The sequence below is a fragment of the Aethalodelphis obliquidens genome, unplaced genomic scaffold (genome assembly GCF_003676395.1).
Source record: "Aethalodelphis obliquidens isolate GAN/ISIS:26980383/991018 unplaced genomic scaffold, ASM367639v1 scaffold88, whole genome shotgun sequence".
NCBI classification, from domain to species: Eukaryota; Metazoa; Chordata; class Mammalia; order Artiodactyla; family Delphinidae; genus Aethalodelphis; species Aethalodelphis obliquidens.
This window is the reverse complement of record NW_020838032.1, coordinates 4,916,482-4,940,263: the sequence shown is the minus strand read 5'-3', so window position 1 is coordinate 4,940,263 and position 23,782 is coordinate 4,916,482. Positions and strand designations below refer to the sequence as shown.

Below are 23,782 nucleotides of genomic sequence, written 5' to 3'. Positions count from 1 at the left end.
GAATGTCCTCCTCTGCTTTTTCCCATTCTTGGCAAATTTTAATCTATTGTCCAGAAGCCAGAGAACTCTCCCCCCTTACCTGCTCCCCCTGCAACCTGCTTCCCAGATTCAGCTAGATACTCCTTGTTTGAGTTCCCATACACCCCGGTTGTTCTTCCACGCGAGTTGATCCTTGATTGTAAACTCCTTGAGCGCAGGCCATACAGCTCTTTGTATTTGAATCTTCTGCTATGCCTGCTGAATAAATAAATAAGGAATGAATAACTACTTCTAATGCTTTTCTATGTATAAGATTGAATCCTAATTGTAGCGTTGTAAACGCTACAACATTTACATCAGCTTTGGCTAATTTTGGCTAAGTATTTTGGAGGATTGGAAAGGCAACTAAGAAAGAATGGAAATACTGGATTTGGCGTCGAAAGGCTGTGGCCTTTGCTAAGTCTGTCGGCCTCTCTGAGTCTCAATCCCTTGTTAAGGAACTGGGATATATTACAGGGTTTGACTGAGGACTAAGGGAGAAATGTCTGAGGTGGGGGAGGCATTTTATGAATTATGATGATTGCACAAGTGTTACCTGCTTTATTCTTATGCTTTTCATACCTGTAGTTCTCCCTACTGCACCTGTGTCAAACACCAGCCTAGGACACGTGGGGGGTGAGTGGCGTCATGCGGCACAGATGGGAGGAGAGTACTTACCAGGTCTCTGTTCAGTTAGGTGGAGACCTACTAATGGCAGGATAGACGTCGGAAATGGTTCACCCTTAGCTTTCCCATTGGAAATACACTCCACCCTCTTGTACGCTGTTGGTGAAAGTAATACCTCATGTAGTGGGAAAACAATTAGGTAACGTGCATCGAGAACCTTAACAATATTTCCCCCTTTTGACACAGTAATTCCATTTCTGGGATTTATCTTGAGGGAATGATTTCTGAAAATGGGGATGGGAGCACCTAAGACGTGCAAAGATGTTCATTGCAGTTGTGGTTATGATAGTGGATGGTGGACAATAATCTGAATCAGGTAACCAGTGAGGAGTGCTATGGCCTTGCCCTTCAGTGGGCTCTCTGTAAGACAGAAACATGATTTTGAAAAAATACTCAAGTGAAAAAAGGAGTCCAGATATTCAATCCACGATTTAATTAAAACTATGTAAATCAAACAAGTATAGAAAAACAAAAAGTGACCAGTAGGAAAATACACTCCATTTTGAAAGAGAGAAGTCGTAGCTAAGAAATCCACAGGCACAGCCTGGCCTCGCTACACTGAGGACCCAGTGAATGAGGTCACTTTCTTCTGTGCAAACGAATCTTTCTTTGGCATTGGATAGAGGCCAGAGGCCTGCCTTTTAAAATCTGGAAGAAAGCATTCAGAGGAATAACAATCAGAAGTAAAAATTGGCTTAGAGCTGAAGTTGTAGAATACTAAGAAAGGAAAGGCTAAATGTACTTGAAAAAGATAGTATTCATGACAACTTTGTAAGGCATTTTTGAGTGTGCAGAGTGTTTTCGTATGTATTTTTCATTTTGATGGGCTCTTCTCTTATGTAGCTTTTTATCCTGCCTGTAAAAATCACTACAGATGTAAGGAGCTGAGAAACACAGTTACTACTTATTTGGGCTCCATTCCCTTTATTGGCCTCTTATCCAGGGATTTCCCCACTGTGCAGAGTTTACTTTGAACCCAGCGGAAATTACCTAGAAGGGCCCAGGAAATAAATAGGCATTTCATTGTGGCATTATTCACTGGAGGACCTCCAAACATTTGGCACACTTTCTCCCACACGTGCCTCATGGAACCTTGTGTTATAAAGAGGCGCAGAGCTGCTGGGAGCTGCCCACCGTCACACAGCAAGTCAGTTGTGGAACTGTGGTCCCCTTTTTTCCTCTTGAATTCCCATCTAGTCCAAGTGTCAGTTCTCCCAGAGGATTTCACGTTCCTTTTTTGTACTGTCTGTCTTAGCTCCAGAAAAGATCTGTTTTCTTTGATTATTTTCCCATATGTCTGTGGTTGAGAGCCATGGTGCATTTGTTGAATGCACTGTGTGGTTTTCATCCCTGCAGTTCCCTGTTTGATGATTCAATACTTAAGGGAGAAGAGAGACAGTGAGAAGGAAAATCTGCTCAGTGCCTTTAACCCTAGGTTTGGGCCATTTTTCTCAAAGACAAGCTCTTGCTGTCTCTTATCTTATTCCAACCTCCATGTTCTCAGGATGAGAAATAAATCTTTACACAAAAATCCAAGGGTTAGTTTCCAGGTGTTTGAGGGGAAGCTTTGGTCCCCAGTGGAGCTTTTTGGGGCAGTTTGTTATTTCTCTAGGGACAGTGCTGAATGCTTCTGGTGTACGCTTCTGTTTCGAAGTTTATTTTATGTTTTGTTGTGGTTTTCAGATTTCTCATGGTTTGGATTTGGGAAAGTAAAATCAAGACAAGGTGTTGGTAAGTAGTTCCTCATTCTTTGGATAAGTAATGAGTTTGTGTGGTTTAATTAGGATGAAACTGCTTTGACTCTCTTTATACTTGTTGGTCCTTGATTCTTTTTCTGTGTTCCCGGTTTCTGATTTGCTGAAGAAAGATGCCTAGAATTTTCCAGAAAAGGAACACTGACTTTAGTAAATGGTTTTGTATTTTTGACATCACCTTGTTTTTATCCTATGGGGGAGTGTTAACCGTCATCCAGATCTAGCTTGTTGCTGCATTTTTAAGAAGGTTAAGGAAATAAAATGCAACTACACTCCAACTCCATGTACAGCAAACATTTGGCTGAATATTCAAGTCTGGGCAAGTTCGGATCTTAACTTTCTTCCACTGGCCAACATGTAATAAATTTCTGAATTGGGAAATCAGCTGTTCGTTTATGACCACTTCTCTTTCAAAGCAAGACTCTAACGTCCAGACGCTACGATTTGTGCTTGATTGCATTCTGTTCCTTGCATTCAGACTATGTGCTGGAAATTGAAAAGCAGAGTTTGTAGCTATGAAATGAATGCAGATAATGTAACTCATCACTGGGACTGGAATCAGGTGTGATCTCCCGGGACCTCCGATTTGTTCAGTATTTTCTATGGGTACAGAGACAATGAACAGGAATTGCTTAGAAGGCATGAAAACACAAACTGTCTTTACATCTTGCCTGTGTGTTTCCAAGATCTGGCCCCATCTTTAGTATCTGTTGGTTAGTATTTATTTCGGTAGCAAGGTTGGCTATAGGGAAACTTGTAAAATAGGGGAAGTGTACCAGGGTCATGGAGCCTTCCAGTTCTGAGCCATCCGCCCCGTACGTGTTCATCCCATCCATACAAGGAAGCCTGTTTCCTTTCTCTTTTTGAGCCCGATAGCAGACCTTTCCTGTTGGACAGCCTTTCTCAGTGTCAGTCCAGTGATCCAAAACCACTGAACCCAGAGGTGGCAGACACTGAGCCAGAGAGGGCCTGAAGGGGGAAAGTCACCCTCACCCTTAGCTAGCCCCAGGAATTCCAAGACTAAAGCTCTTGACCAGCAAAGAGAAAGTGGAGTGTGGCACAGTTGGAACATTAAGCTCCACCAGCTCAGGACTTGTCTGTGACTCCCCAGGGACAAATTTCAGATCCAGCTGATCATAGGCACTTTGCCAAGATAGCAGAGAGATTGTCCATACTGTCTTGAAGGTACCCTGTTCCAAGGCTTTGTGCTCACACTGTGTGTGGAGGTGAAGAGGGGAGTTGAGTGACAAACTCTCTCACAACAGCGCCATGAAATGGGGTCTTCCTTCCACTAAACAGCAGATCGGTGCAACCATGTAAATGTTTTGCTTTGGTTTTGTTTTAAATTTTTTTGAAGTAGTGCTTTATTTTTTAAAAACAGAAAAGGATAAAGAATAAAACAAACGAAAACACCATTTATCCCTGTACCCAGAGAGTGTTTGTTAACATAGAGAAAAATTATACATCCATAAGATTTTTTCAAAAATTAACAGTACAGAAATGTAAATATTAAACAATGTCTCTCTTACCCACCTCCATGGTTTCTCCCCACCAGCTCTCTCCCAAGAGATGTACCTATCACATATTTCTTATGTCCTTACAAAGAAAATAAATTTTATGGCATATATAGATCCTTTGAAAATGTATACACCATACTCTTACTCTTTATCTCCCCTTTAAAAATAAAATTAATAGTTAACTATGCTTATTGGCATTTTACGTGGTGCAACCACGTACATGTTTTCCAGGCCGGTTTGCTCTGCAGAGAGGCACTTGTTCCTGGAAAGCTTCAAAAACTGGGCTTCACCCTTTTAGGCTACAGCAGAGGGAATTCTTCTCCAGAATTGTTATTTCAGCTACAGTTCATCAGAAGTGCCGCTGCTTTAAAATGTAGGTTTTATGATTTTTCAGCTGTGGGGAGGTCACAGGTCTGGAGACGACTGCCACTGAAAATATCGTTCGTTACTCACAGATCCCAAGAGAAGAGGGCAGGCCATGACACAGTGGGGACCGTGGTGCTGAAGGGGGCACAGGGTCCATCAGGAGGCAGAGGGAGTAAGGGGAAAACATAGACAAGAGCCTCTATTGTGGTTTCTGCAGAAAGGAATGGGCGAGGCAGGGTAAGCAGGTTTAGGACTGGCTGGGTTGAGTAAGGTCAGTGGGCTCTGGGATGTAGGGACGGTCCCCAGTTGTCTTATACCTGGCTCTGGGATGATGGGGCAGGTGGATTGTGGACTGGAGTGTGAGAGCCTGGTAAGTGATGCGGTTGGGGGCGTAGACTGTGGATTGGTCAGTTTGTATATGAAACGTACTCTCGTAGGCAGGTACTTTATTATCTCTAGGAATTGGCAGTCCCTCCTCTGTCACCAAAGCCTCAGATGTTGAAGCATCAGAATACAGAAAATAAAAGACATGGTTAATACAGCTATTTAAGAACAATAATCTGTCTCTCTCCTTGAAGACATGTTGGTCTTGAGAGAAGGAATCTCTTTCTCCAGATGACTTACATCAATTCTTATCAGGGAAAAAAGTCTCAGTCAGGTTTAAACATGTCTGTAAAGTCATTTATGCAGGATACGTTACTGAGCAGCTCTGGTAAAAGAAAAATGCCTCTTTGCATGTGAGACATATTAAAATAAAAATGGACTAAAAATGTTTCCAGGCATAGCTCCTACTTGTCAGCTCAGTAATTAGAACTATGTACCCCAAGCTCAGCAAGCCGCACATACCCAGCAATTTAAAACTTTCTGTTAACATTGTAAGACATCTTTTCAAGTCCTCCTATGAATTTCTCACCCGCTGTGATGTGCCCCTGACTCTTCTTCTGTCTGTCTTTTTGGGGTGTTTTCCCCACGTGCACAGACACATAACGAGACATCCATGATATGCGCAGACAGGCTGCTGTCAAATTATATAGACATTCATCTTCCCCCCTGAGAGCTTTCCCCCTTTGCAGCTTCGCTGTGCTCCATTCGATCAAAATGTTCATAGAAAAATGGCTGAATCTCTGCAACCTTGCCAGCCGTATCAATCTTCCAGGATCTGGAACATCAATAATGAAGAAAACAGCACTTGAATTAACATTCCACTTGATAAACTGTTGAGGTTTATATGTCGCTCAGATTTGTCAACCGTGACCTTCTGGCAAAGCGAAAAAGCTTTTGAAAGATTACCTCTGGTGCTTTATACCGCTTCTGTGCTTAAAAACTTTCCCCCCAAACAGAGAACCTCCCCCCTTGGAATCTGTTACCTCAGAGTTGGGGGTTTTACTCAGCGAGGCCACAGGAAGGAAAGGGTGTCCTCTGATGATGGAGAAGCGAAGAGCAAGTCCCTTGGTTGAACTCTTTAAGTAAGGCTCCACTGTGTGCGTGGCAGATGCTTCAGAGCCCGAATTCCTGGAGGAATTTCAACATTGTCTTCTAAGTATCATCCTCCTCCAAAATGATTGAATGCTATGGGAATGTGGATAGCCTGTCCTGGGCCAAAAGGGAATCAGAGGAAAAGCAACTGGGATCAGTGCGTTTCTAATTGTTGCAGGGAGTCCAGAAGCAGATATCGCTGGCCTTCTGACAGCATGTGGAGTGTTTGAACATGACAACTCTTGCATTTCTGGGGGTAAATGTGAAGCCTGGAATCTGTTGAGAAATGTGTGGCCTCTACTGCACCCTTCCCGGGGAGCTCGGACAGTAGCGTGCTTTGGTAACGTCGAAGGAGGGGACAGCTGCACCGGGACTGGAGCAAGGGAGCCCATGATGGGAAGGTTTTATTGACAAGATGCAGAAAGCTTAGCATAACACGTGTCCATTTTCCACCTCTGGGTTTAAGCTCTGGGTGATCGGGGCCTGTCAGGAATCATAAAACAGGGATGGTTAAGGATATTAGAAAGGACTTGTCTGTGTAGCTATTCTTGGCAGAATTTCCACTGTTTACTAACACTGGTGAGCTAGGCTCAAGATGAATACAACTGGTAAGCTTGCCTTTGCTTTGAGTGTTCTGTGGCTTCTAAATTGGCTGTGTGAGGACTTGCTTGCAGAATTAAGCCGGAGTGTATCATTAAAAGCAACTTAAATACACATCCCCTTGAGAGAGTGTTTTTAAAAATTACCTATAGGGCTTCCCTGGTGGCGCAGTGGTTGAGAGTCCGCCTGCCGATGCAGGGGACACGGGTTCGTGCCCCGGTCCGGGAAGATCCCACATGCCGCGGAGCGGCTGGGCCCGTGAGCCATGGCCGCTGAGCCTGCGCATCCTGAGCCTGTGCTCCGCAACGGGAGAGGCCGCAGTAGTGAGAGGCCCGCGTACCGGAAAAAAAAAAAAAAAAAAAAAAATCACCTATAATAGCAGTTGGCTGCCTCCTGCCTAGTTTAAGATTCAGCTAGCTGGGGAATGTCGTTATCCCTACAAACTGTGATAATCCCCATATAAGAGGGAAAATGGATCTTGGAGGTTGGGGGATGGATTACCGTGATATTTCGTAGGGAATTCAAAAAAGTATGATACAACAACTTTTGTTTCTATTGCTGTGCTTCTTATAGAAAAAGTAAAATGTGAGGAAGAGGGAGAGATTTGCTGGAGGTGCTGAAACGTCCTGGGGGGCTGGGCAAACGCACGTGGTCTTGCTCAGGAAGTAGCGATTAAGGCTTTCATTTAACCAGTACACATTTGTCTTCTCTGCACATTGGATTTTGCCTTCTCATTGCCCTCCCTTTGTCTTTCCTCCATATCCTTTTCTTCCTGTCTTCCTCTTAGCTCATTATAGTAACCCTGGCCAGTGGGAGCCTTCTGGAAGACCCTGCACCTATTCAGGATACTGTAGAATCCTGTGTACTATACTAGGGGGCTTTGTCTACTTTCCCTGTAGGGCGTGTCTGTCAAAAGCCACTGAGATCTTAATTGTTTGCACGTTTTCAATGAATGTAGACCTTTATCTTTGTGAATGTATTTTTGGTTGCAAACATTATAGGTCAATGGTTGAATTGTTTAGACAAGATACAGTAGACTGTATTTATGGGTATATACGTTCTGAGACTCTGGACTGGAAAGTTTAAATCTGGTATGAAAAATGTTATGGTTATTGCTTTAGTATAAAGACATCCATGTAATGACACTACAAATAATGTTATGGCTAAAGGCAAAACAGGGAACTTTGCCATGGGATTGGTCCATTATTGCTGTGAAAGTATTTTGCGTGCAAAAGTGGTGCCGCTGCTGAGAGAATATACAGAAAGTGGAGCATAGTAATAGGACAGGCCGATGCAATTCTAGTCGACCAGTTATTCGTAAGTTTATTTAGTAATACTTAGTAGTAATTCATACTCATGAAGCACATTTTCATATCAGTAGTTTCATTCCAGTCTCAGAAAGTAACAAGCAGATACTATTTTGCATATTTTACACATGTAAGCAGATGTAGAGGTACAAAAAAGTTAAGTGATTTGTCCAGAGAGTGGTGAAAGGATCAGATCTTTGAACTTCTAGGACGTCTTTCAGTACACTGTACAACAGGAATCCTAGATTCATGCTGGGAGTTTCAATGAGAGAGTGCTCTAAAGATGTTCAGAATACAGAGAGGAAAGCTGCATATTGAATTACAGGAGAAGGAAGTAAAGAAATTGGAACCCTCACACATTGCTGTTGCGGATATAAGATATGTTGTGCAGCCACTTTGGAAAACAGTTTGTCAGCTCCTGAAAAGGTTAACCGTAAAGCTACTATATGACCCAGCACTTCCACCCAAGAGAAATGAAAACGTATATCCACACAAAAACTTGTACACGAGTGCACATAGCTATATTATTCATAATAGCCAAAAATTTTAAACAACCCAGATTTCTATCAATTGATGAATGGGTCAACAAAATGGGGTGTATCCATGCCATGGAATATCACTTGGCAATAAAAAGGAATAAAGTAATGATGCATGCTACCATGTGAATCAACGTTAAAAACGTCAGGCTAAGTGAAAGAAGCCCCAAAGATCACATATTATATGATCCCATTGATGTGAAATGTCCAAAATAGGTAAATCCATAGAGGTAAAAAGTAAATTTGTGGATGCCCAGGGCTGGAAGCGGGGAGAATGGGAAGCGACTGCTAATTGAGATGATAAAAATCTCCTAAAATTAGATTGTAGTCATGGTTTCACAACTCTTGGAATATGCTAAAACCCACTGAATTGTACACTTTAAATGGGTGAATTTTAGGTATGTGAATTATAGCTCCACAAAGCCATGAAAAATTACAGGAGAATATGTATTTTTCCAACTCCAGGCCCAGCCTCAGTTATCAGCAATGATGATGACTCTGCCAGCCCACTCCATCACATCTCCAATGGGAGTAACACTCCGTCGTCTTCAGAGGGTGGCCCTGATGCTGTCATTATTGGAATGACCAAGATTCCTGTCATTGAAAATCCCCAGTACTTTGGCATCACCAATAGTCAGCTCAAGCCAGACACATGTAAGTACAGCTGTTTATACTTATTGGCCCATTTGCTGCCTAGCTGTATCAAGCAGCATGCTTATCGGAGTCCCTGACGAGGATGACTGAGGGGAGGGTACAGTGTGAAATGTCTGAGTATCCTTGGGGCTTTGAGCCCAAGGAATAGATCATTTAGTTTGTTGATTATGGAGTTCTCAGGGTGTGTCTCCTGCTGGGATTGGAACTGTGGGCAGATACTGACTTCTCTTGAGATCCATTTTCCAAAACCATTTGTCAACATGAAGTTGGAATCAAGGCATGCTTATCTTGAAAAAGATAGACAGAAACCAGAAGTGTCATTAGAATGCACATACATCAGTTACAGAAGACAAGCAATTGGTGGGATTTAAATTTGGTCTATTGAAAGTCCTTAAAATATACACTAATGGTAGTCAGGAATGCTCTGTGTTGCACACAGGTGGTATCAATTTAGGTAGTTCTGTTTTCTTTGTTCAGTCCTAGTTCCCAGTATGAGGCTTGTTGTGATGTCACAATAGCAAAGGGACATCACAACAGATGGGCTGCCTGTTAAGTACACTGAGTTATATTTCTTAGAACCAAATTAACCCACTAGCCTCTGTTGGGAAACTTGGAATCTTTATCTTATCCTATCTTCTGAGCCAGTGCTCAAATATAGAGGCTGGAACACAGCCTGAAGGACAAGAAATAAAGTCACAGTAGACAAACAGGCTTATGCCAGTGGAACTCCAGGCCTTCCCTTACACATGAATAAGGGGCCATGAGGGCTAGAATATCAGGTGGCTAAGGTCCCAGGGGTTCTCTGGCACTGACAAGTGGGTACCTTTTGTCTATCTGCATGTTCTTGCCCCATCTTAAATACTGTTCTCCTGCCCTGTCTCAGGTAAGGTAAGACTATTTCAAGGTTAGATATTGGGGACTGACTTTCCATTGAGAATGCTCATGGATAAGGGGACTTAGCAGTGAGTATCTTTTCAAATATAAAGGAACATCTGTAATTTCCTCCTATTCATTCAAATTTATCCTGAGGTATGTTTAACAATGGATTTGAATTTAATCATTAGGGTGAACAGTATTACAGTCTTGTAATGTGTGAGACTGAACCTCAACATAGCTTTCAGTTGAATATGTAATATGATAAGATAAATAGAATAGCATACGTGAAGAACATTGAGCTCCTTGAAATAAAAGGTAGTCTTTGAAATCAAAGTATTATTAATTCTAATATTATTATTATGGTGTGAACATGATGTGTGGAGGTTTGCTTAAAATGTGCATTCTTTGTTGAGATAAGCATCCTCCAATGGTTCCTGAAATGCCCTGCATGTGTAACAAATACTGAACAAAGCAAAGCAAGATAGTGTAATGAGAGATTCTGTCATCATTTTGATTGTTCTCCCTAGGAACAGAGTACTTTGACACCCCTGACACCACCACCAGCACCAGTCTGTATGATTTACTTAGTTAACCTGAGACTGCATTAAAATTGAAGTTGACTAAAATCAACCTGTACTCAAAAATTTGCTTTTCTTTGTCAATGGAAGAAAGATAAAGCTGAATAATCAAGTAGATAGCATTAGCCTAGCAAGTCCAATAAGAGAAAATGAACCAATGAGCAAGAAAGCAAACAAATGAGAGCTTATAGAATCAAGTGAGCTAGATGGCTTCTGAGTCTGTGGTTCTTTCTAGAAGTGCTTTCTTCCCTTAGAAGTTCCACAGGAAAATTTCCAAAGGTCATTTCCTTAATCTAGAGTTCATAGAAGTTTTTACAAAGGTTTTGGATTAGACATTTTGGTAATTTTGGAGGAGTCTTGGTTTTGTGGCTCAGCCACTCCCACTTAGAAAGAGTTGGAAGAGTTGAGGAGACCTGCAGCTTCCCCTCAGCTTCTGCCCTCTACCAGAGGGCACCAGACCATTGATTGTTTAGTTGTTCCTTATAAAGTCTTGTTGGGTCCTTCACTCAGCAGTCCTTACTGGCTCAGTGTTCTCAATCACTTAGTATCTTATATCAGAAGAAGTTTTATTTCTTCCAAGCATCAAGCCATATGCTCTTTCATGATTTTAAGAACACTTAAAATAACACATCTTCCATAAATCCTTTTTCAAAGAAATGGGAATGAAGAAGCAATTTACTTCTCTCATTCCCTCTACCCTTTCTTAAATGCCATCCTTTACCCCATACTTTTTATCTTTATCTTCAATGTATCTGTTGCCTTTTGTGAAGTCCTGAGTATGACCACTCTGGTGTATGTCTCTCTAGTCTTGATTAGGTTAGATTGTAAGCTCCTAGAGAGCAGAAACTATACTTGTTGAACTACATCTTCGTAGCATGGGACATGATGTGCCTTTGATGTTGGCCAGATGTTGACCAGATATGGCTATATATTGCTGAAATATTAATTACTAACAGACTGGTAACAAGTATAGAGGACCTTTTACATTGACCCTTTTACATTGGGTCCTTTCCTATTAAATTTGCCTGTGTAGACTTTGCTAGATGTATTTTTAACAACATGTTAGCCAGTTTAAATAGATTTAGATAGCAAGTTTAGCAGAAATAAGCCTTTAACAAAAAATCCTTTCTTTGAAGATCCTAATTGTAGTCGTTCAGAAATTTAAATATTTCAAAATGCATAGATCTGATGTACAGAGGGATCTGTTGCTATAGACCCATGATATTTCGGGAGCTTAGCTTTCAGTTAAGTTATTCCCATGAAGTATTTTTACAACCAATCTCTAAAGAAGGGCTCTTCCAAGAAGTTGGATAGGTTACATCTGAAAAACAAATTTAAGAAGCTCTCAGAAAAAGTATGGCATTTTTCCCATGTGCTTAAAGTAAAATATCACATAGACAGTACACCACCAAGCCCTGGATCCATCAGAGGCTTGGGTCACAGACCAGCGCTTTTACTTCTCTTTCCTAAAGCTGCCTGCTATTCAAAGATGTTGGCTTTATATGTGTGCTCTTACAAACAGTGATCCCAGCTTATTTCACTGAACTGTAAGAATCTAATGCAGAAGGTGAAGTTCAATTCATTGCCTATTTATTGGCTACCCACAATATTCCCACAATACTAAGAATTGGAAATTCGGTCATAATGATGGCATGTTCCTTGCCCTCAGGGAGTCTCCTTGGGGAGGCCAGTGGTGAAGGACTTCATCGTATAATCACAGTGCACTATGATAGCATAGCTTAGAGCAAGGATCCTAAACCCTGACAAGGATCGGGCAGGTCAATTTGAGAGAAACAGGCTAGATCAGAAAGATGATACGGTATAGTGAAGGTCATGATGGCATGTGGGCTTGGTATTACCAGATACTCCAAGTTTTCCAGAGAGAGCAGGCATTTTATATTTTATGTGAATTCTCCAAGGTTTAAAACGCTGGGTGGAACCAACAAAATACATCAGCAGAGTCAGATTTGGTCCACAATCCACCAACTGTTTGTGACCTTAAAGATCAATGAATACATACACCTTATTTTACAGACAATGCTCAGAAATGGCTTGTCCAAAAGTAATACAGCCTCCCTGCTCGTGTAGCTTTGCTCTAAAAACAGAACAACAAACAAACAAAAAATCATGATTAAACCATATTTCTTTAAATGATGTGTAAGATCATTTGAGTGAAGGATGATGATAAATTTTATCCCCCTAAGTAATTTTTCACTCTCAGGAGCTATGTGAGGTTTTCATTTACAAAGTCCAGAGGTTGTTTGCAGGATTTTAGAACAATCTGAACAGGGCTGAATTGCTCCTGAGCACTTTCCAATAGCAAGTCTGTCTACTTTATTGCAGGGCCCAGAGGTTCCCCCAAGACCGCCTGATAATAATTTGGTATTTGGAGGCTCCTGTGTCACTGCAGGAACTAAAGGAGGCTAAATCCATGCCTGATGGAGGAGAAGAGTTCTATGGTTATCTGCAAATTCTGGCCAGAGAACAACTTGACGTCACTCCTTAGCTTCCAAAACCTAGCCAAGCAAGAAGTTGCCTTCCCAAGAGAAAGCAGTGTGCTCTAATGACTAAACCCTCAAAGTGCTATGCCACTCTAACTATAGACCCATCTCCTCGATCAATCAGGATGGCGAGATGGAGCTGAGGAGCTCAGCAACATCAAGGCTGGAGTTGGTCTTTAATTCAACTAGTCTGTGTAGACGTGTCTGAAAACCACATCATCTGTCCGCACGGGGTGTTTTCCCAGTAGGACTGACCAACCCGGCTCAAGGGCAGCTGTGCTGCTATCCTCTCCTTGACTGCTAAGAACATTTTTGACAGGGTACAATGGAAACACACCTTCTGAGCTGGAAAAAAAAGAAAGAAAGAAAGAAAGAAAAAGAAAGAAAGAAAAAGAAAGAAAGAAAGAAAGAGAAAAAAAACCACTCTAACCAGCAAAACCCCCGAATCATCAATCTTGGGTTCTCTTGAAGGGTGGGAACGCGTTATAGCTTCCCCTGCAGGAAAAGCAAATGCCATAGACTCATTGTCATCCCTAGAATTGTGTCTTTCCTAGAGCAGCCTTGTAAATTAGCTAGGGTCCTAGGCGGAGGGCCTAAATTAAATGAGAATTGTCCTGAAATACATACTGTATGTGTTTGTTCTTACAGCGCATGCCCTCTGTGTATATCTAGGGCTAGTAACTCTGTGGCAGATGCAGATAAGGAATTCTGACTTTTTTCCACTTTAATTCCATTTCCAATGAAATGGATGTTTATTGACTTCCTGCAGCGTGTGCCATACTTCAAGTATTATCGTTCACGTGTGTGTATATGTTCGTGTGTGTGTTTTCCCATTGGTTACATGCTTATTAGGCAACTATGTAGATAAGCACAGATTCATAGACCAGCTAAGACTAAGGAGATTAAATATAATAAAGGGAGGGAGTGTTTTAACAGTAGTTGAAAAGATCACACAGGACACCCCTCTTGCGCCCCTTAACTGCCATACCCACCCTGTCATTGTGTTACCAACCAGGGGAGGGAATGGAAGTGGTATTTTTCACAGAACTGCAGAGGTTTTGAAAATATTTGTGACATTACTTTGGGTACACATGAGCAAAAATTCTGAATCATATCCAAGACCTCAGGAGCTCGTTATATCAAGGGATGAGAGTTATCAGAGGTTATCTTTGAACTTCAGTGCAATCTGTGCCCACGGTCCATTTTGATGGTCCATTTGATGGAAGTAAAAACAGGCAGAAACAATTGCTATAGCACTTTCCTAGGTCCTTTGCCTACTAATTTTGTCTTTCAAAAGTATGTTTTCTTCTAAGTATTTAATTGGCCAAACAATAACTGCTTTGGGAACTGTTTATATCCCTTTGAAGGCCATGGCCTGCACTTTAAAAATAACCTAAGTCTGTTTTGCCCAGCATGAGTGTTAGGGGCGAGAGAATGCGGTTATTTTAGGATCCTTAGAAATTGCTTCATTTATGGCACGGTGGGCTGACGACTCGTTTCATGGGGGTCTTCATGGCACGTTGCTCAGCCTCTGTAGGTCCCAGTCCAATTCTGTCTCTTGATGCCATAGTCCCCCATTGCCAGCTATAACAGCTTGATACTATATTCTCCTTTCAACTCCAGAGGATGTGGTAAGAAGCTATCAAATAATGCTGAAAAAAAAGCAACTTGAGTTCCCTCGAAGAAAGGAAACGAATACATGCTGCACAATTACACGTAAAACGTAAGCCATGTTACAAACTCTATTGAGAAGGAGATTTGTTAGGAAACCAGTTTCAAGCACATTTACAACTAAGTAAAATAAGAGACATCATTCTATTAGCATTTGACCGCTGGGTGACATTATTTGTTATCAAAAAAGAAATACCACCCAGTTACAGGGTACCTAGACCTCTTAGAGAAAACAGTCCACCTTACATTTAATGACTAAAAGGGAAAAACAATTATAGATTTAGATCAGGGAGACACTCACAATGGTATTCTGATTTTACTTCCACATTATCGGCCAACCAAGAGGGAATTATGCACCCCTCACACATCAGACAGTTCAGTCCACTTTCACCAAATCATCAGTGATGTGCTGGAAGCATGCAGGCAGATGCAGGATGCTACTGCATTTCTTCTGGGTATTTCCCAACGCCCAGCCCAACTGGAGAGCGGATACCAGCATGATGAATCTATCAAATGCACCCCCATTTTGGTATCTGGTTGGTCACTCTTGCACGTGCCAGCAGATTGGGGACCAGGACCAGCTCAGCAAACACATATGCAGAGGAACCTCTTATGTTGCTAAGCAGCTCCTGCTACCCAGATGCTTTGAACACTGAATGCTCCCTGTCGTTAAGGAGACATGAAAGAACGGGAGTTTTTCTTGGATGCGATGCTCGCTCACAGTTCAATTCTTCATGGCAGCTAATGTAACAGAGTGCAGGTTTTCTCCTTGTGAAGTTTTCTCTGCCTTTGCTAATTCTGCCAGCCAGAGAGGGTAAGCCACCATGGTTGGGATCTTCTCAGATTAGTCATTATGCCAGCTCTCCTTATGAAGTGCAGCCATGCTGCCTTTCATTCACGATGTTGTACTTGTTTATTTGTTTGCTGTTTTTCTTGGTAGTTGTTACTTCTCTTGAAAGGCATGTAAGATGAATTTGCTCCACACCACGGACAGGAAAGAATTGGAGAGAGATCTGCTTAGTTCAACCTGATAACCAAGCACAAAGGCAGTCTCACTCCTTGAGCTCAGCCTCTAGGAGGAAAGCTGCTTCCTGAGATGGAGACAGCAGCCCAAAGGGTTCCTGAGTCCACGCTGCCCTCTGTCTGAGCCGGCTCCCTTTGGCTGAGAAGATGCTGTGTGTTTCTGAATGCTTGGGCTCCCTCAGGGAGGGAAAAATTAGAAGGCGGCATTTGTGGCTCAAAGGAGAAGGACATGTCAGTATCACAGTGACCTCCCCTCCACCCGCAGGGCTGAGGAGGTTCTTAGGCTGCAAAACTTTCAGTTTTAAAACTGGGACAGTCCTGGGCAAATGATAATGGATTGGTCACCCTAGTTGGTATAGCTCTGATGATTTCTGCTACTAAGACAGAATTAAGTCCTCCTTACCCAAAATGCCTGCAGATACCCTAAAATGTGATTCTTTAAAATAAATAATATAGGTTGTAGTTGGAAATTTGGAAAACGTAAGAAACAAAGATGAAATAAAAACTCATCTATAATTCCAACAGAGATAATTGTTGATAATATCCTTTGGATATCCAACTTCCTCATCTTATGAGTGTCCTTTTAACCTCCTGTGATATAAAGTCTAACCACTTGTACCCTGGCCTTTATTTGTACTGGGCTTTGTTCATATTTCTATAGTAAAGGCTTGTCTTGGGTGAATTGTGTTGGAAGGTCCATAGGAGGCTCGCTGGGTATATTATTGTCAGTGTCAGATTTTCTATTTGCTTGGTGATGCATGGGGATTAAGACAGAGCTGGGCTGGACTGGCCATGGCAGGTCGGGTTTCGAGGGACCGTGAATCCAGAGGAGCTTAGCTTTTCCAGGGTGAGTGTCACAGAGGAGACGAGCCTTGTGTTATGGGCCTGGAGGACTCAGGGAGCAAAAGGGTCCCGGATCTGCCAAGGCAGGCTGAGCACTCCAGTTTAGGGTCAGCTCTCTGGATGACTCCAAATGTAGTCGTCTGCTCCGCTGGAGCAGATGATCAGTTTTTGCCCCCAGTTCTTCACCCCAGCTGGGTAGCCCCTTTCAGAGAGCCAAGCGTGCTGGATCTGAAAGGGCCAGTCTGGTTACATCTGATATGATTCTCACTATTTAGAGATGCCTTTTCTTCCACCCAGGATTCCTCGGCTGTGCAAGGACCTCTGATGAATTGGAATCTCCCCTTAATCATTCAGCCTCACCTAAACTTGATGGAGTCAGTAGCCTAATATTCTCCAGTCCTCCCCTCATGAAATGCTTCCTCTTCTCATGTCTCAGGCATCAAGGCCCAAGCTGGGGTTCTGGCCAGGGGACTTCTATCAATAGTATGACATACAGGAGTATTTCAGAGTTGGCATTTTGCACAGTAATATTAAAGTTGATAGGTTCTAAAAATGAGTTCAGAACACATATTTTCCTATGATTTGTAAGAGATTAGATTTGTGCGACTTTGAACCAAAGGGGTTGGGAAGAATTCTAGAAAGGAAACAATAATCTAATGCCTAGTTTCTCTATTATGCTTATCAGTTACTATATACGTTATAAGTATGGGTAGACATCAACATGCTTTTTACCCTGTTGCTATTATTTAGCACATTTATTTAACCATGCCATTGACCTTCTGGGTGCATTAAAGTAGAACCCAGGTCATTATGAGATAATGATGGCATTTAGACTAAGTGCAATATTCCTAATGTTCCAATAAGTGGTTGATATAGAGGGGACAGGATACCATCCCACACTATCTAATTATATCAAAAGAGCTAGTCTCCATATTATGGAATGCTTTCCTTAGAGGAGATTACATGATATATCTGCTTATAAAATAAGCAGAGGTGACACCACTGAGTAGCCATCTCACATGTTTTCCTGAAAGAATGATGGATTTTCAGATGTTTATACTCTCATACCCACTACCGATCCCCACCCTTGCTCCTGAAAGGAGTTTGCTTTTTACGAGTGAGTTGCTAATGAACAGAGAGAAGCTAACTGGTTACCCAGGGACCTAGTCTTACTTTCTATTAATAGAGTACTCCGGCTAGCTGGACTAATTGGCCTCACATTGTCTCTATCCTGGCTTTACTTCCTCTGACCCATAAACATCAAGTCCTTTTTTGCCCGTCTCATTCTGTCATCTTCCCTCCTTTTCTCTATATATTAGGGTTCAGGAACCATGATGCTAATGATGACATTTCATCCAAGTTCCTAGTTCCATTAATGCCATTTCCTGATATCCAGAGAAGCAGTTACGATTCTGTCTCACTGCTTAAGCCTTATTTTGAGAGGACCATTTTCTTCTTTTCCAAGTGCTGTTCACTTTTAGGATATTTCTCTCCCTCTTCAGAGCCTTAGTTTTGACTAACATACCTTTGTGTACATATAAGGTTTTAGTTTTCCTTGAGCCCTACCTAGACCTTTATCAACATTGGTTTTGGAAGAGGAAAACTCTCATTTTCTTAGTAACATTTTGATGATGGGGAGCTCTGCTTTAGATTCCTGAACTCCTGAGCTTTGAGGAAGAAGACAACGGCCAAGTAGCAAAGGGAGTGACCTTATCACTCACTTCCTGAGTCATGCGTCTCCTCTGGGCTTGTGTATACTCTCTGCTGTTTCCTGCACATTGCATCCCAAGTTTTAAATTAAAGTGGATCTTAGCCCGAATGGGGTCTAATGACTGATGCATGGGTACAGTCCTTGGCGTTAACAACCCAGGGCCTTCTTTTGTTCTTGTAGAAGAGATCTGTGTTTTCGAGGGCCAAGCTTCTGCATGGGGGCCAAGCTATGGGAGGGGGTTGTGAGGTTGGGGGTGAATCCATATGGTCTTCACACCTTCTGCCCACTTTTGGAAAGAGGGGGCTTGTGTGGATTGGTATGGATGACATTCCCCAAGCAGATCCTTCTGCTAACGGGCACCCAGCGTGGTCCTCTCTCGGAGGTCTCCCTGCTTCCCCATGACAAGCAATGAACCCCTTACCGCTTGCTGGGCACCTGCCTGCTGCTTTGCCGTGCTGGTCTCAGCACGGCATCTCCCTCTGATGCTGCACCACGATCTGCAGAGGTGGGAGACGGAGGGGTCTCTGTTGACTGCTACGTGTTGCTTAACTTTATTTCCCTCTCTTATGTTTGAAGAGAGTGGACCTGAAACATGACCTGCATTCTTTTACTATGTTCAGAACCTCCAGGGCTTGTCCACACATATGTATAAATGATAATAGAGCTTGGAAATCTTTATTATACAGACACGCTGATGGAAATGAGATCTGTTGTATTGGAATTTGTGATGTAGTTGATCAGTCAGAACCAAACTCATACACCAATAAAGACAAGAGTGTCAGATTAATGGTCTCCATTGCCTACTTTTTATCACCTACTAATAATTATTTTTACATAAACTTGAGAATATAATTCAGTGTTGGGATTCCTAAAGGCACTACAGACAGCCTCCTAGAAGTTGTCCCGCTGATTCCCATTTAGCTCCCAAGCAGCCCCCTCTGCACCCAGCAGGGCCAGGATTAGGGTAATGTGGGGAGGCCCTCAGTTAAAGTGCAGAATTTAAAGGGGCACCAACAAACTCAGCCATCAAGGTAAATCATATTTCAATGCAATATTTTAAAAGCCAAAAATTAATGAAAGAAATCTATGAAGAAAATTTAAAAATTTTTAATTAAGACAGGATTGAGAGGGTGGGGATTAGGGTGAGGTGAGTGCTACAAATTCAAGGTCAAATACTGTCGTTATTTGAAATTTCAAGTTTTTTTCTTCATAGATGTTTTTGTTAAATTTTATTTTTTTAATATTACATTAAAACATTATTCATAATGTTTTGATATTTTATATTAACTATAAATGGAATATAATCTTTAAAAATTGTGAGTCGCTATATTGTACACCTGAAACATATGATATTGTACATCAACTATACCTCAATAAAAAAATAATTTAAATAAAGGGAAAAAATAAAACATTATTCATGTCGATTACTGAATTTGTGGTGCTCCCTTAAATTTTGTGCACAAGGCAAAGAATCTCACTCCCCTCACCCTAGCTTGGCCCTGGACTCAGGCTCCTTTTGGCCAGGATCTTGTGTAAACCTCTGGCCTTTGCAAAGCTCTGTTTTGTATACATTAGCTGCTGGGTTGATTAGCTTTCGGTCTTCTCTCCTTTCCTGCATTCCTGGCCTAATTGTCCTTCCTCCCTCCATTCCATCTGCCCCTGGAGATACATTTCTCTGACTCCCTTTTGCTCAGCCAGGCTCAGCATCCCTGGCACTAACCATTCTGTGCTATCTGCTGAAATATCTGCATAGATGGGCACTCTCATCTTCTGATGGCCTTTTTTCTGTATGTGACTCTCCAGAGTGAGGAAATGAATCAAGACTGCCACAAAAAAAAAAAGAAAAAAAAAAAAGAAAAGAAAGAAGAAAAGAAAGAAAGACAAGAAAAGAGAGAGCAAGAGAGAGTCTTTTAAAAAGGCAGAAAGGATAGGAGGGTCCAGGGATCTTCTTAGCAAATTTGAGAATTAATCTAGGGAAAAATTGGATAAAATTTTTAAATATAAGTGAAATTAAAATATATATTAGATATTGCTTCATTTCCCCACATTTGGAGTTGTAGTGTTAGATTTGCTAAGTTAGAGATATATACTCTTTGAGATTTAAAATATTCCATTTTCACTTAGCCTATTCCTTAATGTCATGAGCCCCTTTTGTAATGTGTGCATTTTTGATTATTTTAAACAACCAATATCAAATGCCTTTTATGTGCCAGGCCTTATGAGTTGCATTTTCACATTAAAAAAAAAAAAAAAAAAAAAGAGGAAGCCCTGTCAGCACTGCAGGATAGATATTATTACTCTGTTTTATAGATGAGAAAACTAAGGCTTGGAGAGCTTGAGAGGAAAACTAATGAACCCAAATTACAGCCCCAATGTGGGGGAGTTTCTGTTCAGTCCCCAGTCGGCCTCCCTGAAGTCTGGGGCTCTTTCCAGCTGAGTGCGCTGCTGATCTTTTCCAAAAATAGCATGGAGCAATTTTGAAACTCTGCAAGAGGAATTGTAATGTTGGTGTTGTACCTTTCATGTGGGCTTATCAAGGTAGGCTGAGGGTATTAACCTTCAAACATGCAGCCAGGGTCGTGCCAGACAGCGGGGAGTGGGTTTATTGCTGGGGAGAAAGGAGCCAGTAGTAGGCTGACCCCGGGCCCAGTCTCTAATGTAAGGGTTGACACAGGGGTCACTAGGGAGGTCTTCTCAATGGAGTCGTTACCAGAAGTACTAAATAATCATGAATGATAAACTCTTATTTTTATTTTTTCTGGTTAAAACCATGTAAAATCCCTCTTCCCCCACCCCAACCCACTCTAAAATGTTGGCCTTTTTTGTTTTATTTCAGAAAACCCTAGGAAAAGAATCCTATATCATAGATCTCTGACTCTTTCTTGGACACCTTCACTCCTCTGAGATAAGCACATCACTTTTCCTAGGTGAACTTGATGTCTATCTCTCCAAAGACAGAGTTCAAAGAGTACCAAGAGTTTTAGGAGCCAGATGAAGTGCACACATTTACTGAGGTTTGTAAACCAGTATTGCGAGGGTTAAAGCACCCACAGCATCTGCCTGGGTCACCCTGTTCCAGGGAGACCAAGAGGACACAGGCTAATACTGCCTTCTCGATAACCATTCTACAGACAACCAATTTCAATGCCAGCCATGTGTGAACATCTTGTAGGACAGACAAGTCACTTTTCTGGCTTACCCTCTATGACTCATTGTTTTCATTTTCCATGCAAAGGTCCATGTTTCCAAATTGCCTACTCGAAAGGGGTCAAGATTCTTATAGATATTTAGCCTTTAAGGAGTCTTTTTAAAAAACAAGAATCACCTTTGGTAAGTGGCATTTCTTCCACGGGAAGAGCATGCATCAGGAGCTTCATAAGGGCAGGGAGCTGATATTCTAAGGTATCTACTTTGTCACAGGGGCACGTACACCCACAGATTTGTAAGTGTGACTTCATGGTAATCTTGTAGTAAGTAGAGTAACACGTGCTCCCCCAAAACATCACATAGCAATGCCTCACTGCGCATGACGAGTGCAGATGAATTAGAAATGGGGAGGTTAGCCAAAATGAATAAATTCTTTTCTGACCCAATGTTTTACTCTCTTAATTATCTTAATAACTTAGAAAAGACCAGAGTTCGGGGTATGAATTATTCAGTTGCCGTTCAAAGGCCACCATAACAAATAAGGTTACAATCAAACTATTGTTTGTTGGAGACTTCTAGGCCCCCTAGACACCCATGCCTGTAACAGTACAAAGCTGTAAAGCTTGGGCAGCCCTTTAGTGTTTGTTAAGATGCAGCCCGAGAGCGGCTTGGAGAGACTACAGAGGATCAGACTTCACACAAGCAGAGTTGAAATATTTCCAAAGAGAATTTGATGAGTCTTTTGCTTACCCTGGAATAAGTATTGTGTGTGTTTTGCTTGTACCTACCATTTGCCAATATGGAAAAGTTTCCTAATGAAATGAAATCAAACAAATCTCTGACTAATGATACTGTGTGAAATCTTTAACAAAGAAACTCCCAGATAGGGCGGCATAGAGGGGATGAGGATGAAAGTTCAGATTTGGTTCAGCCTGTATAATCATACGTCTTTGTCGGATGATGAATGTGTATAATCAGGAAGTCACATCTTACCCGGGAATTGAGTGGCAGTAGTCATCGAATGATATTGAAAATCGCAGATGGAAAGACTTATTGACAATTGTGTAAGTTTCTAACCACAGACTGTTCAATGGACAAACAAGTGCTTTGGCATCTCCAGCTCTTAGAACGGTACCCAGGACATTGCATAATTAACATGTGGTGAATAACTGAAGGAACACATGAATGGATAAGTGTATTTGCTGTGCTTGTAACTGTACTGTAGCTTTGGGAGAAAAATACGTCTCTACTTCACCAGGCATCTGACATGGCTAATAAGTTAAATTCTCCTCTGATTCTGTTAGGAGCAGAAGTTAGGCAACCTTTCCATTTGAATTGCTGAATTTGGTTACCCTCTCTGGTCTGCTCTTAGAGCTCTTAGAGGTCTCTAAACGTGGAAATATTTAACTTATGATGGGTTAAGGCATACGAATTGTGATTTGGAAGGTATGGTAGCACAGGGGTTTAAAAGGCATTTAGGGGATAATCTTGTCATTCTAAGTATAACTGCAATGTCTCCATGAGAAAATGACTCCCATTTCTAAATAATCAACGTGGAAATGGACTTTGGTAACTAGATTCATTTATGACTTGAGGAGTCCCTACGTATGAACAATATACCTGACACAATGAAATAGGTAAATAAATATATTTTCACAAACACTTTTTATAAAGTTACCAAAATTTGAGAATTCCTAAACTCCCCAATTTGAAGAGGAAAGTCAGTAGGAATTTGGCAAATTTTGCAATCCATTTAATACACAAAATGTCAAGGTGCGCAAATGGGGTCAGATTAGACTCAGTGCTTCTGATGATTCTGTATCAAGACAATTAGAAACTACGATTACTTCAAAAGTTTACTTAAGAAAGTCAAGTTCGCTAACTCAGTTAATTTTCTTCAGAGAAAATATGCTACTAGAATGCAAAGTGATAAGAATGCTAACTGTGGTATAACTTAGTATTCATAGTATAAGAAATTATTCGGATATTATTTCATTCCCGCCCGCAAGTTCTTAAGTTTCTTTCGGAATTTCATCTTATGTGATTTGATCTGTACCAAATAATGTGAGAAGAGATAATGGGATTTAAGGAGAGGAATGATTGAATCACCATGTCCCAATAAAAAGTGTTCAAATTGGATTTCACTACATAATGAATTCTGCTTCAACTTACTTTGACATAAATAAGATTGGGTAAGGGAAACCAGAGTAAATCAAATAAATTAATAAAAGCTATCAGAGCTGCTTCACATTTGTCCCCCAGACAGTGTCTGCTTATTTGTATAATAAAACCTGCTCTCATAAATTAAAACCTAGGCATGCCACTTGGTTGAAAGCAAAAATTTAAGGAGAAGTTAGCACATTTTTGGGGCCTGATTAAGGTGCCTTCTGGTTTCATCAATATCAATAGTCCCTTTGAAAACTGAAACCTGAAACCCAGAAGAACAAGGTTCAACTTTCAACTAGAATTTTTTTACAAAATAAGATTGGAGATACAGGCATGCATGCAATATTGATG

General features: G+C 41.4%; 1 protein-coding gene across 2 annotated transcripts in view; it reads left to right on the top strand.

The window, feature by feature from the left end:
- The window catches only part of NTRK2 (neurotrophic receptor tyrosine kinase 2), a 383,599-nt gene that overhangs the window by 206,136 nt on the left and 153,681 nt on the right, over window positions 1-23,782 (top strand). The window contains exons 14-15 of one of the 2 annotated variants that reach the window (XM_027094181.1): window positions 8,727-8,915; window positions 12,713-19,233. In XM_027094181.1, coding sequence (XP_026949982.1) covers window positions 8,727-8,915; window positions 12,713-12,741 — 218 coding nt within the window. In that variant the 3' untranslated portion in view covers window positions 12,742-19,233. Of the gene's footprint in view, window positions 1-8,726; window positions 8,916-12,712; window positions 19,234-23,782 lie in introns of those variants that run through there. The other variant, XM_027094184.1, reaches the window with a different exon arrangement.